At 45.5% G+C, this 20,514-nt stretch overlaps 2 protein-coding genes across 4 annotated transcripts in view; one reads left to right on the top strand and one right to left on the bottom strand.

Moving 5' to 3' along the window:
- The window catches only part of LCMT1 (leucine carboxyl methyltransferase 1), a 57,442-nt gene extending 42,175 nt beyond the window's left edge, over nt 1-15,267 (bottom strand). The window contains exon 1 of the mRNA XM_044233525.1: nt 14,982-15,267. Within this exon, the coding sequence (XP_044089460.1) occupies nt 14,982-15,091 (110 nt within the window). The 5' untranslated portion in view covers nt 15,092-15,267. The remainder of the gene's footprint in view (nt 1-14,981) is intronic.
- A 226-nt stretch (nt 15,268-15,493) lies between these two features.
- LOC122895788 (aquaporin-8) overlaps nt 15,494-20,514 on the top strand; it is a 182,923-nt gene continuing 177,902 nt past the window's right edge. The window contains exon 1 of one of the 3 annotated variants that reach the window (XR_006382285.1): nt 15,494-15,720. The gene's annotated coding sequence lies outside the window, so the exon portion shown is untranslated. The remainder of the gene's footprint in view (nt 15,721-20,514) is intronic. The other 2 variants (XR_006382283.1, XR_006382282.1) reach the window with 2 other exon arrangements.

The following is a 20,514-nucleotide window of genomic DNA, read 5'->3' as shown; positions in this document are numbered from 1 at the left end:
TTTCACTTCTAATCAGCACTCACGAGTGCTGGCCGCAACGCAGGCATTATTCCACATGCTGGACAAATAGGAACACGTACCACCCTCAGAAGCCCCTATGTGGAAGGCACCGCTTTACAGACAGAGGTCAAGGTCGTTTCCTCAAGCTGTGCAACCTTGGACGAAACTTAATTCTATTGCCTTTCAAACCAATTTACCCACTTGGACTGTGATCCCTCCCCCAACACTTCAGTTGCTGAAATGATGTCTGTGTGTATGCATGTGTGTACATGTGTATTTATAAGCAGTATATGTACATAAACACGTACCTACAGTATTTATACCTGCAACTACAAATATAAATCCAATAGTCTTAGCATCAGTTTTCAACTTTGGAATTTTAACTGCAAGCTGCATACTGGCCTTTAAGATATTGCTTTACCTCTCATTTTTATTTTTATCTTTGTTCTTTTGCACGGACTAGTCTCATTTTTTTGGTTTCTATTTCCCATTGGTTTTATTCTTGGTTATAAATGGGAGGCAGGAAGCAAAGTCTTAAGGGCAGTAGACTTTGCACCTGCACAGACTTTAAGTCTGTTTCCCTTCTTATGAGCTCTGTTGCTTTCCTCAGCAGATCCGCAAGGCCTTAAGTGTTTAATCATATAAGGAAAACAAAACAAAACAAAACAAACCCCATGAAAAACAGGGGTGCCTGTGTGGCTCAGGCATTTAAGTGTGACTCTTGATTTGGCTCAGGTCATGATCTCAGGGTTGTGAGACAGAGCCCCGCATTCAGGGACCACACTCAGAGCAGAGTCTGCTTCCTCCTCTCCTTCTGCCCTCCCCTCGCACTCACTCTCTTAAATAAATAAATAAATAAATAAAATATTTTAAGAACCCAAAAACAATGGTGGGCCTCAATTAACCCATAAGCTATCATCTCCTCTCAAAGGAAGCTACTGGTACTGTCTTCCAGCTTCACCTAATAGCCAACTATTAACAAGGATTAATAGAATCTAAGATCGACTTTCTCTGTGCAAGGAGTCCCTGAATAGTCTGGGCAAGACTTCAACTGAAAAGGAATCAACATTTAAGACAGAGTGAATAAGAAGGAGAAGCCAATCAGAGACTTCAGTGGTACAGTGTCGCATATCTGACTTAAACAAACAATTAAAAAAAAAGTTAGCATAGATAGAATAATGGGATGCCATGGATATGAATAATGCCAACATACTTCAGAAAAAATTAAACATTTAAGAACATGTATTCTGAATATATTCTCCCAGTCTGTCTTGCTTGTTAATTTTCTTAGTGTATCTATTTTTCTGTTGTAATTAGTGTTTCTGGTGTTCTGTATATGAAAGATTTACCTACCTCAAGGTTGTCAAGATATTCTCCCATGTTTTCATACAAATGCCTTCTGGTTCTAGCTTCTTTTTCTTTTTAAATATTTATTTGAGAGGGGGAGAGAGTGCACACAGGGGAGGGGTACAGGGAAAGACTCTCAAGCAGACACCCTGCTGACCATGGAGCCCGACACAGGGCATGACACTGGCCTTGATCTCATGACCCTGATATCACGACCTGAGTCCAAAATCAAGAGTTGGACTCTTAAGAGTCTGGGTCACCCAGCTGCCCTGGTTTTAGTTTTTATAGTTAGGTTTATAATCCATCCCAAATTGAGGTGTGTGCTCAGAATCAGGGAGGGGTCAAGGTCCATATTGTTTCTGCCTGAATATCATGCAGAATTATTCATTAAAAAGACTTCCCTTTCCCCCACTTAACTGACTTAACACTCTGAGCAAAAATCAATTGACAATACTTGTTGTGCTCGCTCTATTTTTGGACTCTATTCTGTTTCACTGATCCAACTTTATGTCAAAGACTTTGATTACTGTGACTTTACTATCAGTCTTAAAATTCAGCAAGAATAAGCAGTGTAAGTTCTTCAACTATGTTCTTTTTTGGAGAATTTTTTGGCTATTCCATACCCTTTACCTTTCCATACACATTTCAGAATCAACTTCTTCATTTCTTCTAAGAAAAAAAAAAGGCCAAGATTTTGACTGGGATTGCATTGTTTGCAAGAATCAAGCTGTGAAAAACAGAAATCTCGACAACATCAAATCCTCTGATGCATGAACAAAGCATATCTCCCAATTATTTTGGTCTTCGTGAATTCCTCTCAACAATGTTTTATACTTTTCTGTATAAAGGTGTTTCTTGTCTTCCATGAGATTCATTCCTAGCTAGTTTCCTTATTTTTTGTTTTTTGTTTTGTATGCAGGCTCCACACCCAGCATGGAGCCCAAAAAAGGGCTTGAACTATGACCTTGAGTTCCACACCTGAGATGAAATCAAAACTCAGATATGCTTCCACAACTGAGCCATCCAGTCAGGCCAACCAGTTTGTCTTAGATGCTACTGTAAAATATTTAAAATTTTCATTTTCCTATCCATATAGATTTACAATCCATCTCCCTGACAAAGAATTCCTATCCAGAATATATAACAAACTCTAGTAAGTCAAAACCAAAAACATTAACAACAAAAATGGCCAAAAGACATGAACAGTTCACAAGAGATGTGGGAATGTCCAATAAACACATGAAAAGGGACCTAAGATCATTCATGACCACACTATCTCATCCTCACAGACAACACAGAATGTTAACAAAGATGCTGAGCAACTGGAGTGTTACTACGTTGCTGGTGGGAAGTGTAAACTGATCAACCACCCTGGAAACTAGGCTAGTACTTCAATATGTCCCCACCCTGTAACTAAGCAATCCCACTAACAATTCCTTTTTCTTTTTAAAAAGATATTTATTTATTTATTTGACAGAGAGAAAGAGAGAGAGATCGAGAGATCACAATTAGGCAGAGAGGCAAGCGGGGGGTGGGGAGCAGACTCCCTGCTGAGGACAGAGCCCCATGTGGGGCTCAATTCCAGGACCCTGAGCTCATGACCTGAGCCAAAGGCAGAGGCTTAACCCACTGAGCCACCCAGGCGCCCCACCCCACTAACAATTTCAAGAGAAATTTAAGACTTCTGTAAGAATGTTTATTGTAGCCTATTCACAATGACCAAAAACTTGGATACAACAAAATGTCTAATCATCAGATGAACAGATGAACAAATCGTGGTCTATGCACATTACATACAAAGGAGGAAACTACTTTATACTGACGAAGACTCCTTCCTTGACCAAACTCTAGCCAGACTGCTCTGAGCCCTCTTCTCAAACCTGGCTTATCATATACAAACTCAAACATTAAACATAGTTTCTAACAGCTCCAGGTCCCACCCTGCAACACCAATCCCCTTAGTGCCTGCTGAGGAAGCTCAAGGCATCTACTGTTTGTTCAATCAACACTGAAAAGTCAGGCCCTTGTCTCCCAGTGAGAAAATACAAGTGGTTTCATATGGACCAATACCTATTCTACTTTTTGTAATGTGTTACTTCTCTGACGTTATTTGTCCCTGGCCTTATTTCTTCATTCTCTCCTTAAAATGCCTTCTTACAAATCGAGGTGGAGTTTCATTCATGCGGGACTCTTTTCCTGATTGCTACAGTTATTACTGATCAAAATCCCGTCTCTCCACTTTAACCAGGATCAGGCTTTCTTTATCTTTGATAAGTGCACACAACATGGATAAATCTCAAAGAACCCGCTGAGTGAAAGAAGACAAAGGAATTATATATGGCAAGATTCCATTCACACGTTGTTCAAGACCGGGCAAATTTAACCTACCATAGATCCTGAAATCAGAAAATGACCAGCGGCAGTAAGGAGACTAACTACAAAGAGATGCGAGGGTAACTTCTGGAGCTTCAGATACACTTTATGTCTTGTCTTTGGGGCTGGGACACAGACACACAGTTGACCCTTCAACAACATGGTGGTTAGGGGTACCCATTCCCGTGCAGTCAGAAATCTGCATGTAAATTCCATCTCCCCCAAAATTTCACTACTACTTGCCTACTGTTGAGCAGAAGCACTACTGGTAATAGAAACAGTTGATTCAAGGTATTTTGTACGGTATACGTATTATACATTGTATTCCCTCACTAAAGTATGATAAAGAAAATACTCAGAAAATCATGAAGAAAATACATTTGCATTACTGTACTATATATACCAGAAAATCTGAGCTGAGATCAATACTCACACGCATATACGTGGACTCATGCAATTCAAATCCATGTTGTTCAAGAGCCAACGGTGGACATTTCTTAAAGCTCCTCAAACTGAACACTGAAGATTGAGCATTTTCTTCCATACATTATCTCCTCTCCCCTGCTCTCACCTCCAGTCTCTTTCTTCCTTCTCCTCCCCTTCTGTCTCTTAGAATACCTGGGGAAATTTTTCTTTCCTTTTCTTTTTTTCTCTTAAGAAGGCTATGTGCCCACATGGAAAGTTACATGGGATTTGAACGCACCCTGAGATTCTGACCTAAGCTGAGATCCAGACTCACACGCTCAACCTGACTATGTCACCCAGGCACCCCTACATAGGGAAATTCTAAAGGAGAGAAAAAAAAAAGATGAGAGATGTGGCTGACCCTCGAAGTTCCCCTTCAATATCCACCTACCTGTACTTCCTGAGTAAGAGCACCTCAACTTTTATGAGGTACCAATCTGTCCTGTGAGAAATTCTCCCCTCCCACATGTTCCTGCAGCTAGGGGTGAGGCCACATGCCTAGTTCTGGCCAATGACATGTATGTTGAAGTTTACATGATAGGGTTTCCTGAAAAGCTATTGCTCTTACAGAATTAGACAAGAGCATTTTGTCAATGTCCCTTTCTTTTCTTCCTTCCTACAGTACAGTGGCTCAAATGAACTAAGAAAACAGTTACCTGGAACAAACTTATTCTTAGTCTGAGAAGCATGCTATGGGACCTCTCAATGAATTCACAGCTAAGTTATATCGCAAGTCAAAAGATTTAGCCATCAAAATGAAAAAAGCAAGTCCAACTGGAAGTGAAGAAAAATATACACATGGCTGTGCTAAAATATATGTAAGAATTTGGTATCTAAGTGATGTTTCAAAGCCATGGGGGTTATAGACCATCACTAGATGGTGTACGGACAAAAACAGCTACTTTATATCATGCAAAATAATAAGGATAGATAAAAGGGTCTAAGAAACAGAAGCCAAAACCATAAAAGTGCCAAAAGAAAATGTAGTAATGGTTGAAAAGGTCTTTTAAAGCATCATCTATTTTTTTTTAAAAGATTATTTATTTATTTATTTGAGAGAGAGAGACAGTGAGAGAGAGCATGAGCGAGGAGAAGGTCAGAGAGCGAAGCAGACTCCCCATGGAGCTGGGAGCCTGATGCGGGACTCGATCCCGGGACTCCAGGATCACGCCCTGAGCCGAAGGCAGTCGTCCAACCAACTGAGCCACCCAGGTGTCCCTAAAGCATCATCTAAAAGCCACAAACCATGAAGTTAAACTTTCAGATTTGGCAACAAAAACATTCAGAATGAAAGGTAACATGATAGTGATCCGAAGGGGCACGTGCGCCCGAATGTTTATAGCAGCAATGTCCACAAGAGCCAAACTATGGAAAGAACATAGATGTCCATCAACAGATGAATGGATAAGGAAGATGTGTGTGTACACACACACACACACACACACACACACACACACACAATGGAATACTATGCAGCCATCAAAAGAAATGAAATCTTGCCATTTGCGACGACATGGATGCAACTAGAGAGTACTATGCTTAGCGAAATAAGTCAATCGGAGAAAGACATCATATGATCTCCCTGATATGAGGAAGTCGAGAAGTAACATGGGGGGTTTGGGGAGTAGGAAAAGAATAAATGAAACAAGATGGGATCCAGAGGGAGACAACCCATAAGAGATGCTTAATGTCACAAAACAAACTGAGGGTTGCCAGGGGGAAGGGGATAGGGAGAGGGTGGTTGGGTTATGGACATTGGGGAGGGTATGTGCTATGGTGAGTGCTGTGAAGTGTGTAAACCTGACAATTCACAGACCTGTGAATTGGGCTAATAGTACATTATATGTTAATTAAAAAGAAATGTATCATGAAATGTTTGGTACAAGCGAAACTCAAAGACAAGAAATAGTTTGGAACAAAATATTGTACCAAGTACAGAGGCAAAGGACCACCATCCTACATATACAAAGTTCTTACAAATCAATAAAAGGGGCACCTGGGTGGCTCAGCCTTTGGCTCAGGTCATGATCCCAGGGTCCTGGGATCCAGCCTTACTTTGGGCTCCCTGCTCTGGGGAAGCCTGCTTCTCTCTCTCCCTCTGCCTGTCACTCTGCCTACTTGTCCTCTCTCTCTTTCTCTCTCTCTCAGCCACTCCCCTTGCTTGTGTCCATGTGCTCTCTCTGTCAAATAAATAAATAAAATCTTCAGGAAAAAACAAACAAACAAAAAGTCAATAATAAAAATATAAATAACAAAAAAGACAATCCAGTGAGAAAATGCTAAGGAGAGAGCGTTCATATAAAAAACTATCAGTGACAGTGACCAACTAAAAATACTCAGTCTTACTACTGATTATAAAAATATAAACTTAAGGGGCACCTACGTGGCTCAACAGGGTGAGCATCTGAGTTTGGCTCAGGTCATGGTCTCAGGGTTGTGGGATCTGGCCCTATACAGGCTCTGTACTCAGCAGGGGCAGATTCTCTTTCTTCCTCTCCTTCTGCCCCTTCCCCATTCTCTCTCCCTCTCAAAATAATGAAATCTTTTTCTACCTGTCAGCTGACAATTTAAGAGACTAAGGTGATTCTGTGAGAACATCTCCTTTACCATGGGTGAGAACAGAAACTGACGTAACCTTTTGAGGACGATTTTGTAGAAGCTTCCTCCCTGAAATCCATCTCACTGGGAAATTCAAACACACATGCAAAAATGTTCATCACAACCCGAATAGCCACCCAAATGATGAACAGAAATATCATCACATAAGTACAAACACACTGTGGAATACCACTCAGCCAATTTAAAAAAAAAAAAAAGGGAGGCAAGAACTTATATGCCCGCTTTATTTAAATTAGGTTACTGGGTGGGGGAAATGTATTCACTTTTGTCATTGAGAAAGTTAATCCTGAAGGGGCAGCTTGCCGGCTAGTTGGAAGAGCAGGTGATTTCTCAAGTGGGGGTTTGGGGACAGAGATTCTTTAAAAATAAAATCTTTTAAAAAAATTAACTGTAAGAGGAAAGTAATTAGTATTCTAGATGTGAAACCATTGTTTTTCATGATATTTTTCCAAAATTTAATAATTGCCTTTTGGAAAAAATGGGGGGAAGGTGGCAAAAATCCAGAAAAGCCAAGATTTATTCCATTTTCTTGATGGGCAAGTTTGGCAGCTAATTTACACTCACCAGAATATCCTCATTCTATAGTGACATGTCTTCTCTGGGGAGAGAAAGCAGCAGCCCCCACCTTCAGAATGTGTCAGGTCAAAATCTCAACCCTGCTCTCTGGGCTGAGCTGTGTAGATGTCAACACTGTGCTGGGAAGGAAGGCCTTGGCCTCCGGAAAATGCTGCCTCTGCCAAGACGTGATCCTGTGACCCACTTGCACATCAACAGTGACATTTTTCAATGTGGTTGACAGCAGATTAACTGCTGGAATTTTCACAACAGAATTTCAGTCTTACAGCCCCTGGCCAGCATTTGAAAACACACAGACCGCTAAAGACTAGTGAAACAGAACATGGCAATTTGGAGACCTCATCAGGAAACAGAATCTTCAGCATCTACATTCGGTTCCTCTCACTCTGCTGGCTGAGAAGTACTTACTGGGGTCTACAGGGCATGAGGCACTGAGACACACCTGGTCCCTCCGGGCAGCATTATTCCCACGGGGTAGATAATCATTAAACAAGATGTCTGCGTTGCAATGGGACTGACTGCCACATGCACAGAGAAGAGATAGTGGGCTGAACCGTGTCTGCAGGTGTCAGGGGCCTCCGAAGGGAGCCGCATCTGACATGAACCAGAAGAGCCAGAGGCTGGGCACCTTCTTGACTCCTGGGCCTCACCCACATCCAATCTTTCAGCACATCCCATCAGCTCCTCCTCAACATGCAGCCAGACTCGGTCGATTAGCAGCACTTCCACCCCTACGACCCCAATCCAATCCCACAGCATCTCTTCTTTTGGAATATTCCAGTAGCCTCCTAAGTGACCTTCCTGCTTCCACCCCCACTGTTCTCAACAGAGAAGCTGAAGTGATCCCAATAAAACCCAAGTCAGGTCACCTCATTCTTCGCTTCAAAATCCCCCCTGTCAGTGGCTCCCACCCCAGGTCCCTAACATCTCCCTTCTCCCTCACCCTGGCCTTGTCATTCCTGGAACAAGTCAGCCCAGCTCTCTCCACGGAGGCCTTCCTACTCCCCCTTCCCTCTGCCAGGGACACTGTGCCCACGGACATGCACAGGGCTCACTCCCTCACCTCTTGCAAGGCTCTCCCCACCTTTGTCCTCAGGGGGCCTTCCCTGGCCATCCCAGCTCAGATGACAGCCCCTTCCAACCATCCTACAGCATCCAGCACCCCCAAAACACCAGATTCCTTGCCTCTCTGTTTCCTGGCTGCTTCTCTCCCCAGAAGAAAGACTCGCTAACTGCTGCACCCCAGTCTGTTTGGGTCCCATCCGGAACTGCAGCAGAACCATGCCTCCGGCCAACTGAGCAGGCATTCAACAATGTGGAGTCACTGCATTCATCTGAGAGGAGATGAGAGCTCATGAGGGTTGGGGAGAACCTAGGAGGAAGCAAGACTGAAGAGGGAGGATGGAGCAGCCGTGCAGACAAAGAAGGAACGTTTGCATCCCCCTCCAATGGCAACAGGAAGCCATGACCCTAGGCAGGGTAAGAATGCATGGGGCTTCCACAAATCTCTGGAATCTGGGGGAGATGTCCTTGGGGGAGGCAGGAGCGCCAGGAAGCTCACCGATCACACTAGCACCATGGCTCAGACCACAAATGGCCATAAATCGGGCTGAGAGGGCAGAAGGAGAGGTGGAGAAAAGGAGGATCTATTTCTAGATCCCAGAAATATTTAGCAGATAAAATCACAGGTCTGCGTGAATGATCACAGAAGAGGGAAAGGAAGTAAAAGCAGAGTTCCAAGATAACTCTTCCCGTTTGCACGTGGGAGAAGGACACAGCGGTTCCATTCACAGAGTTTGGAGGGGTGGTGGTGAAAGGGATCTCGAGTATAGTTTTGGAGAGACTGGATTTGGGATAACTCTGAGACATCCAAATGCAGATCACCAGTCCGCAGCAGGAGACCCAGGGTACCGTGGGAGGAGCATGAAAAGCAAAGAGAGTCATACCACACAGTGCAGATTCCACCTTGGAGCCAATGGGGAATCAAAAGGTTTTCAGTAACACAGTAACAAGAGAAGATGTGGGATTCCAAAAAGAGCACCCTCGCCAGAGCAGGAGCATGTGGTTGGGAGAGGGAGCTGGACAAGAAGCAGGTGGGATGCGGAGGACATGTTGCAACGGAGCAGGCAGGAGAAGGGACCTGAGCAAGGGGTGTGGCCACACGGAAGGAAAAGGGAACAGACTTGCCCTTTGTCACCAGTGCAGCTCCCACACGGCTCCTGGGGACGGTCGAAAAACCAGAGCACGTCACCTCCCCGACTTGGAACCCCTCGGTCCTCCCGCATTTCACTCTCCGGAATGCTCTCTTGCTACCCGCTCCCCGACACAACGTCAAGTGCCGCTGACACAGCCCTGGGCTTCAGTGTCCAGGCTAGTTCCCCCTGTCTGGCAAACACCTGTTTGTCTTGTGAAGACTTCCCTCCTCCACAGGGCAAGAAGGAAGAGCAGTGCTGGCATCGAGGAGGTGGGCTGGCACCATGAGCAAGGCTGCACGGCTGGTAGGAGTGGGCCCGGCGCGTACAGAGAGGCCACGTGCTTCTACTGTTTGACACAAAGGACCCTGCAGAACAGCAGCACGAGGTGACCGGGCCGTGGTGAGGAAGGGAGAGAAACAGGCCCACTTCCTCTCTTGTCCAAACACACAAAACCAGGTTGTTGTGCCCACCACAAAATACCAATCATCCTCTTTCCCGGCTCATACTAGTGAGCGCCTTCCTTCTGAATGACACTGTTCATCACGCTACTCACACCTCCTTCTAGAAAGACTGATAGAGCTAGCTAATCCCAGAACTACCTCGCCTCCTGTCAGCCCTCAGTCCAGAGCACACCTCTGCTTCCTTGAACGCTCCCAAAAACATCCGCCCAAAGCCCAGATCCAGTAGGTTTCTTTCAAACACCCATTTCTCACTGATCAGCGCCACAGTCCCCAATATGTGGGTTCTCCCCCACGATGAGTAACGAACCCACTGTGCTTAAGGACAGGTGTGCTCCCAGTGACCTCTGGGGAGGATGCTGAGAACTGTCAAGGGAGGAAAGGACGGTTCCCTTTCTTGGACGGATGCTCATGGCGTTCCAATCTGAAGGTTCCCATCTTCTCTGTGAAGCACTACCCATCCCAATGCCCATGCTACACAGAGAATGAAAGACGAGGGCGGCGTCAATCACAGGGTTGAGGAGAGTGGGCACAGTCTGCTGGAAGGATTCTGGAGAGTGGGAAAGGGAGCTGCCCGGAGAACCACAGAATGAGGGAGCTCCATGAGGGCGCAGGTGAGGCTGGTTCCCAAGAACTCACAGTCATTCCGAGCTTCCCTGCTGTGTGATTCCCACCATCAGGATTCGAGGTGAGCATGGATGCTTTGGTTTACCCTGGGTTTGGGGTTTACTCGGACGAAAGACAAGGGCGGTAGAAGCATTGCCAGGACAACCGCTGAATCATGGGCTGGGAACGTCAAGCTCAGCTGAGAGATGAGAGCCTCAAGGGAGAATAAAGGACAGAAAAATGCACGGAGGTCCTCGGGAAGAGCACGCAGATAGCAGAGCAGAAATGACAGAAGGAACACGCTGGAAAGAAGAGATCAGGGCTGAAAGGAGCTGCACTGCTCACGTGCGAGGTGGTGCAGCACCAGGGTGGAAACCCAGGGCACCACGCTGGGAGTGGTGGCAGAAGTGATCACGCCAAAGTAGGCATTTGAGAAAATGATTTTGAGAAAATGAGTGCCCTGTGTGGAAGCTGGGTCCTCCATGAGCACACGGAGGCCACCGAGGCCTGTTTCAGGAGTGGAAGACTGTGGGCCCAGCACCCAAGTCTCCCATGAATTAGTTTAATAACTGCAGGTGGTTGGGAGAAAACAGTAATGATGAGGAGGCCAGAGTGCTCTCCCTCGGGACCACAGATCTCAAAGAAATGGCATGGGGGCAAAGAAGGAGGAGGACACCAATCTTGAACCCCCCAGACCTGAAAAATGCAGGGTATGAGAATACAGAGAACACCCTATGGGTCATCAAGAATGGATGTCCCCTCCCCCAAGAGGGATCATAGCACAGAGTAGGATGAAATGGCTACAGAGAGGTTGAGGAAACAGAGGTGGCTGGTGATTATGGACTTCTAATTTCCCAGGATACGGGGAGGGGTTGGGAGTGGGGGTCACAGGGAAAAAAAAAAAAAGGGACTAGCCTTAGGGGAAGAGCACGATGGGGAAGATAAGGAGAGGAGAGATGAGGAAAATGTGATGGAATTATTAGAATAGAATACCATATAAGCCCAATATGTCCAAGGAGAAGTGTTCTAACTGTAGAATGGTAGGAATGAGAGCAATGGTTCATCATGAAGGTGACATGGTGCCGACACTAACTACCCGTCTTGTGCACCTGCTGTGTGCCAGGCACTGCGGGGAGCCCCTCACATTTCATCTTCCCAGCGGCCGTCTCAGACAGTTCACAACACTGTTGGTCCCACGAGGGCTCTGTACTGAAGGAGGAAACACACCAAACATGCAGCATCTTAGGTCTCCTGGGAGGCTAACTGGCTTTCTTAACATTATTTTAGGGATTTTTCACCATAATCTATTGAGGCAGTAACCAGTGTGATCCATAGCGAGGACAGAGTCGGTAACTTCATTCCAATGATATTCAGATGGAGGGAAGTCAAGGGGCGCACAGATGGCTCAGTTGCTTGAGCATCTGACTGTTCATTTTGGCTCAGGTCATGATCTGAGGGTTACAAGATCAAGCTCCATGTTGGGCTCCACACTCAGTGTGAATTTTCTCTGAGAGTCTTTCCCCCTCCCTCTCCCTCTGACCCTGTCACATGCATGATGTCAATCTCTTAAAAAAACAATTCAATCAGAAAAAAAATGGAGGGAAATCAAAAGTAGTCATAATAATTTGTGGAAGGCTTCACTCTTTGCTAGATCCTGTGCTGACTGCCATGGATCTATTTCTCATTTAGTCCTTACATCCCAAAGGCTAGTTACCATTCTTATCCCCATTCCAAAGAGAGGACTGGGGCAGAAAGGGATCTGTTCATGATTCATGCAAGTAATCCCTATGTTACCAATAACATGACTTTCTGACAAGGTTTAAGCTATTAACGCACCACAGTGAAGATGCAGATCACAAAATCACGGAACTTGAAGGACAGAGGCCTGCAAAATGGTTTCAAACGTTAACTTGTGGATTCTCCAAATCTTCTTGCATGTGGTTCCAATGAAGGAAATCCCAGTGCCAAAAAAGCTGTCATGAAACGCATCCACATGGCAAACATACCTGGTCTTTACAGTCCAGGACCTATCCCAGAAGATTCTGACTCAGTCAGTCTAGAGGAAGATCTCAGAATCCTCCTCTTTTTTCTTTAAAAATCCCCACAGGCTCTGCTGATGTGCCCTTTGGCCTGGGTAGCACTACCTTAGTCTCTGTGATTCCAAACGCAAACTTCCCCTACAATGTGTAGCTGTCTGCAGACACAGGGGGGCATTGGAAACTGAGGCAGAGAGGAACAGAGAAATTATAAAAACTTTCCCACAGAGAGTCACGAATAGGCAAGCTCTACTTAACACTACTTCTCTCTCCTTTTGCTGTATCTGAGTTACTCCACAGTTGATTTACGTTTTTTTTTTTAAAGATTTTATTTATTTATTTGACAGAGAGAGATTACAAGTAGGCAGAGAAGCAGGCAGAGAGAAAGAGAGAGAGGAGGAAGCAGGCTCCCTGCTGAGCAGAGAGCCCGATGCGGGACTCGATCCCAGGACCCTGAGATCATGACCTGAGCCGAAGGCAGCGGCTTAACCCACTGAGCCACCCAGGCGCCCTGATTTACGTTTTTTAAAGTAAGCAAGTTTGCACAAAGTGTTACCAAGAATTGAATAAATCAGTATCAACAACTTCTCAAGAAACGTACTTGTAATATGCTACTGAAAGCTATTTTCTTTCTCTGATCATTTCAGTGGCACATCAGATTCCCTTAGCAAATAACAGTCAATGAGAGAAAAATTACATCTGATTCAACAGTGCTACACATGTGGTCAACAGCACCTACAAACTGGAGAAGAAATGAAGTTGGGTAGAAGCCATTTCAGTTCAAAAATACACCCCAGATAACCTAAAGTCTTCAGTACTTATGTATGTATTTATTTATTGAATCAAACACCAGTAACATCTACTACACGACAGACATGGCTCCAAGTCTTTTATTGATGTTAAATATCACTTCATCTTTACAATCAGCTATGAAGTGGGATTATTACCATCCCCATTTCATAGATCAGGAAACTGAGATGAAGAGTGCTTTAGTAACACAGCTCCTAAGTGGCAGCGCGAGGCTCAGCTTGGCTCTGGACTCCATGTTTTAAATCACTATCCTCAGTCTCCAGGCACCTACAAAACCTGCAACTCTTTTTTTTTTTTCTAAAGATTTTATTTATTTGACAGAGAGATCACAAGTAGGCAGAGAGGCAGGCAGAGAGAGAGAGAGGAGGAAGCAGGCTCCCTGCTAGGCAGAGAGCCCGATGCGGGACTCGATCTCAGGACCCTGAGACCATGACCTGAGCCGAAGGCAGCGGCTTAACCCACTGAGCCACCCAGGCGCCCCAAAACCTGCAACTCTTAACACCAAACCTTGGTTTTCCCAAACCTACAATCCCCACCTGGCCCCAAGTCCAAGAACATTCCCTCAATTCCTTTAACAGTGCACACTCCATCCCTGCCCTCACCGAAACCAGCACCCCACCCCACCCCCGGCCCTCTGTGTTTTGTTCTTAGCCCTCTGTTCTCCAGTTAAAACATCATTCCCTAAATGACAAACTCTAATGCACGGCTGTCCTTCTCAGCACTCAAAGCAAAAAGGTTTACGACGTATTTCACGGGTAATTATTTGCTTCCTGTGTCGTCCAAACAGGGGGTGAGTACCTCAGACACTTCAGTCCTAATTACCATGTGTTCCCAATCACTGAATACTCCCCACCCACCCAAAAGGAAGGGCCCGCCACAAAGTACACTCTCAATTTCTGCTTAACGAACTACACTCCGGCCTCGTGCTTGCCTATATGTGACACATCTGTGCTCGCGACGCTGCCCCCGCTACACCCCTCAGAATGCAGACCCCGGCGGACTTTCACCCAAGAGCTCTGGAAAGTACTGGCTCTGTGCACCAATATTACCCAGTCCTGGGCCGGCACTCCCTCCGACCCCCCCCCCCCCCCCCGGTATGACTGGCCTAATGTCAGGTGCACGATGGGGATCCTGACAACCCCCAGTGGAATGTAATCTACTCAAGAGGGAGAACCCGAACTTCTTCCCCGACAACACCACACATACGCCTTTCACGCCGGTCTTCCACCAAGACCTCAGCCCCAAGAAGGCCGACACCCCGTCTGCCTGGTTCGGGCCGCATCCCCAGTCCCGCTCTCCCCAGGCTCGGCCCACAGCACAGGTAGATCATTAACAGCTCCATAAATGAAGCCCCCCGCTCCCGGCTCTTCACAGGTTGGAAACCAGGGGCGCACGAGGTGACAGCTACCTTTTGGCGAAGGAGACACAGGCCCGCCTCCCACCGAGGCCCCAACCCCGCGGGGACACCGGCTCCTGACCCCGCGCCCCGCAGGTACCTCTTGCACAGAGAAGCATCTTCACAAGTGCCGCGCACTCCCTCGTCGTCTGTGCCTGTCGAGGCGGAAGAACAGGAGGGGAAAGCGGGCGTCCTCAAGCTAGTGGCCATGGGCGTGGAGGTTCCGGGATGCTGTGTCCACCGGGGACATGGAAGCGGAGGTCCACAGACGCCGAGGGAACCAGCCAAACGCCGAAAAGACGGGAGAAATGGGCTGGGTTCCACAGCTCTCAGCTGGCGCGGCTCAATGACGTCACTCACGTCAGATTCCAGAAACCTTCTTGCTCATTGGCGCGTCGATCCAGAAGCTTATTGGCCCGGGCTTTTTTTTTTTTTTTTTTTTTTTTAAAACCTCCTCGGCCTGGCTTCCGTGTCACTGGATAATTCTTTCTTTTCCACCCACACAACACGGAAGCTCCCTCAGGCGGAAGGGGAAATTGTCCAATCAGCGACTGGGAAGACGCGCCAATGAGCGGCAAGGTTGTTAGCGTAGCTGACGGGAGTGGCGTCACTGCGTCCGCGGAGTCATCTTTTCTCACACGCGTCTCAGAAGCTGGCGGTTCCGGTCGCTGTTTGTGGACCCCGCTTCCATCTCTCCGCGGGGCACAGCGTCAGCATCCCGGAACCCCCGCGTGCAAGGACAGCGGACTGAGGACGCCCTCTTTCACCTCCTGCTTTTCTCCTGGATACCGACGACGAGGGAGTGCGCGGCGCTTGTGAAGATGCTTCTTTGCTCAGAGGTACCTACGGGGCGCGGGCTCAGGGACCGGCGTCCTCTGGGAGCGGGGACCTGGGTGGGAGGCGGGCCTGTGTCTCAGGAACAGGCTCGTGCGCCCCTCCTTTCGCGGCTGTGAAGAGCCCGGAGCGGGGCTTTGTTTTATGGAGCGGCCGATTATCTCCCCTGTGCTGTGCGCCGGGCCTGGGGATAGCGGGCCTGGGGATGCGCCGGTAGCAGGCAGACGGGGTGTCGGCCTTGTTGGGGCTAAGGTCTTGGTGGAAGACCGGCGTGAAGGGAGTACGTGTCGTGTTGTTGGGGGAAAAGTTCGGGTTCTCCCTCTTGAGTAGATTACATTTTACTGGGGGTTGTCAGAATCCCCACTGTGAACTTGAGATCAGGCGAATCAAGGCGGGGCGGGGGGTGGTTCGGAGGGAGTGCGGTCCCGGGACCGGGTAATACTGGTGCGCGGAGCCAGTCCTTTCCAGAGCGCTTGGGTGGAGGCCAAGGGTGTAGTGGGGCCCTTTGTGGTGGGCCGTTCCTTTTGGGTGGTAGTGGGTGGTGATTGGGAACACATGATGGATAGGTCTGACCAGTGTTTGGTCAAGACAGAAAGCAAATAATTACCCGTTAAATACATAATTCCAGTTTTTCCTTGAGTGCTGAGAAATACAGGGTGTGTTTGAGTTTGTAATTTGGAAATGATGTTTCAGCTGAGACCAGAAGTCTAAGACAAACGGTAGATGTGGGTGTGTGTTCCATTAGAACAGGACGGGAGTGTGAACTGTTAGAAGAATGGACTGTCCATGAGGCTGGAGCCACGTGGTGACTGTAGGGTGGGGAAAACCAAGGTTTGGAGTGAACACTTGCACTTTCTGTAGGTACTTGAGGACTTAGCATAGTGATTTTAACCATGGAGTCCAGTGCCAAGCTGATCTTAGCTCTGCCACTTAAGAGCTGTGTTACTGAAGCACTTCTTTATCTCAGTTTCCTGATGGGAGAAATGGGGATGGTAATAATCCACTTCATAGACGATACGGTATTTAACATTAATAAAAGACTTAGAGCCATGTATGACATGTAATAGGTATTAGTAGTGGTTGATTCAAAAAATAGATAAATACAGACGTTTTGAAGACTTGGGGACAGTCTGTGGTGATATATGTGAATTTAAATGGCTTCGACCCAACTTCATTTCTTCTCCAGTTTGTAGGGGCTGTTGACCACATGTGTAGCACTGTTGAATCAGAAATAGTTTTTCTCTTATTGACTGTTATTTGCTAAGGGAATCTGATGTGCCACTGAAATGATCAGAGAGAAAGAAAATAGTTTTCAGTAACTTATTACAGTTATGTTTCTTGAAAAGCTGTTAGTATGGATTTAATATCTGTTGGGAACAGTTTGTACAAACTTGGTTACTTAAAAAAAGTGCATCAACTGGGGATCTGAAGCTCCAGAAGTTACCCTCGTATCTCTTTGTAGTTAGTCTCCTTACCGCCGCTGGTCATTTTCTGATTTCAGGATCTATGGTAGATTTATGGCAAATCTGTGATTTGCCCCGTCTTGAACAACGTGTGAATGGAATCTTGCCATATGTAATTCCTTTGTCTTCTTTCACTCAGCGGGTTCTTTGAGATTTATCCATGTTGTGTGCACTTATCAAAGATAAAGAAAGCCTGATCCTGGTTAAAGTGGAGAGACGGGATTTTGATCAGTAATAACTGTAGCAATCAGGAAAAGAGTCCCGCATGAATGAAACTCCACCTCGATTTGTAAGAAGGCATTTTAAGGAGAGAATGAAGAAATAAGGCCAGGGACAAATAACGTCAGAGAAGTAACACATTACAAAAAGTAGAATAGGTATTGGTCCATATGAAACCACTTGTATTTTCTCACTGGGAGACAAGGGCCTGACTTTTCAGTGTTGATTGAACAAACAGTAGATGCCTTGAGCTTCCTCAGGCAGGCACTAAGGGGATTGGTGTTGTCCCAGGATTGGGACCTGGTGCTGTTGAAAACCATGTTAATGTTTGTTCAAGTTTGTATATGATGAACCAGGCTTGAGAAGAGGGCTCAGAGCAGTCTGGCTAGAGTTTGGTCAAGGAAGGAGTCTTCGTCGGTATAAAGTAGTTTCCTCCTTTGTATGTAATGTGCATAGACCACGATTTGTTCATCTGTTCATCTGATGATTAGACATTTTGTTGTATCCAAGTTTTTGGTCATTGTGAATAGGCTACAATAAATATTCTTACAGAAGTCTTAAATTTCTCTTGAAATTGTTAGTGGGGTGGGGCGCCTGGGTGGCTCAGTGGGTTAGCCTCTGCCTTCGGCTCAGGTCATGAGCTCAGCATCCTGGGATCGAGCCCCACATGGGGCTCTGTCCTCAGCAGGGAGTCTACTCCTCACCTCCTGCCTGCCTCTCTGCCTAATTGTGATCTCTCTCTCTCTCTCTCTCTCTGTCAAATAAATAAATAAAAAAAAATCTTCTTTTGTTTTTGTAGTTTGTGGATATAAATTGGTACTCTCTCCTTGAAGGGCAATTAAAAATAATGACACATTTAAAATACATGTAACTTTTGATCGAGCAATTCTATTTACCCTGCAGGTGTACCCCCCATGCTTGAAAAGGTGGATATATAAGAATGTTATAACAGTAAAAGACTTAAAACAACCTAAATGTCTACATGGTACATCCATACAATGAAATTCTATTCAGCTGTTAGAAAGAGAGTACAGTTGACCCTTGAACAGCATAGGGGTTGGGCGTATGACCTCTCATGCTGTCAAAAATTCATATATAAATTTTGACTCTTCCTAACTTAACTATTAATAGCCTGCTGCCAACTGGAAGCCTGACTGATAATACAAACATAACACAGATTGCGTATTCTCTGTATATTATATACTGTATTCTTACAATAAGGTAAGCTAAAGAAAATGTTATTAAGAAAATCATAAGAAAGAGAAACACATTTATAGTGCTGAACTGTAAAAAAATCCACACGTAAATGGACCCACACAGTTCAAACCTGTGTTATATTCAAGGGTCAACTGTAGATATATAGAGATAAATAATCCCAAGTCCAGTTGTTAGGGAAAAAGGAAGATGTAGGACAATGTTAACAGTATGCTCTTATCTGTATAAGAAATAAGAAAGTATAAAAGGGAGATTACAAACCTCCATGCTAATATATAGGTACAGAGTATTTCTGGAGTCAGACCTAAGAAATCTGTAAAAATGGTTCCTCTGGAGAGGGATCTGGGCATCTGGAATGAGAGAGAGGTTTAGTTACTCTTCTGCAAGATTCTTTCTTTAGTAACCGCATACATGTCTGTTGCTTTTTTTTAGTTAGAAAAGGTGTTAAAGATGTTTAGAAGGATCTGCAATTCTAGCATTCAGAAATAACCACTGTTAACATTTTGATACCTTTTCTCCCAGTCTTTTCCTTTGAGTATTTATAGGTATGTGTGTGTAAATATATACATAGCCCTGTATGTATGCCGTTAAGAAACAATCTCCCAAATAATGTCAAAATTGGTATCAAACTGTACCTATAATCTTCTATATTGATTTCTAACATTTATTACTGTGCTGTGATGTTTTTATGTCAGTGCATATTGTTTGAAAACAAAGAATATTTTTAATTTCTATAAAAATATATCTGGATGTATAAAACAGGATGCATGCCAAATGTGAGCCTCAGGTGACATCATAGGGAGTTCTTGTGCTTGAATGGCCTCTCAGAGCTATCCCAAATTGGACTGAGATGGACAGGCCTTTTTACACCCTGGTATTGATGAGTCACTGGATATGGGCCATCCCAGGAAGAAATAAGCCTCTCTGCACTGGAGGCAATCTCTGAAGCAGCTCATAGCATTCCCAGAAGTTAGGGTAACAGATCCTTCACTCAAGACAGATATGGGTAGCATATTATGGTCAGTATCCACTGCAGTCTACCCTTTTTTATGTTCAGATATATTTCTTCATATATGTTCTGGGAGTAGCAACATTATTGTTAGTGTGGGCCCTTTCTCTTTGGAAACTTGAAAAAAAAAGAAGGTTGATGAAACAAACTACAATTCCTGGTCTTGCAGCTAGCCTGAGGGTTATAACTGATACTCATTTTCTCCCTCTTGTTCTGTCTATTCTAGATTCCTCTTACCCTCAGCCATCACCCTCCCTGGTCCCAGCGGCTTACTTGGTGACATGACCTAGACCCTCATCCTTGAAGGGGAGGAACTCCTGGTCACTACGCCCGTTTTAGACTGAAATTGCCACACTTGTGCATTTCTGGTCAAAATTGGGGAAGGGTGCACCAAGAAGTGTCCAGTTGGGTCTCTTGAATGCCAAGCATATTCCTCCATGCCTTTGTTGTATAACCTTCTCATGCCAGAATGGTGACTCCTATTTTTGCCTGCTGGTTCCTGGATTCAAAGAACACAAAGAGCTCAGGTTGGCAGCCATAGCTCATAAGTTCAGGGGAAGTCTTGCTGTGTTCCCTTTGGAGACCTGTACCTTCCAACAGTGCAGAGCTCAACTCCTCAGTCAGGAGGTATGGTTGGGATTCAACACCTTTGCATCCTTAAGCTCTTTAAGAATAGCTCTGTTTTCCACCATCCCTGCCCCCCAGCAATACTGTTGTGGTTTTTTTTGTTGTTGTTGTTTTTAATATGTTTCTTGGCTAGGGCGCGTTTCAGAGGCTTCCATTTGGCCTTCCTCATAGCTGTTACTTCATAGGCCAAGGACCCAATGAGGGGGTTTGTATTATCTATGAAGTATATATATTCTGATTATGTATTTGAGGATAGAAGAAATAAC

Source organism: Neovison vison, chromosome 14, assembly GCF_020171115.1.
Source record: "Neovison vison isolate M4711 chromosome 14, ASM_NN_V1, whole genome shotgun sequence".
NCBI classification, from domain to species: Eukaryota; Metazoa; Chordata; class Mammalia; order Carnivora; family Mustelidae; genus Neogale; species Neogale vison.
Note: the sequence above shows the minus strand (reverse complement) of the source record. Positions and strands in the feature narration are given on the sequence as shown.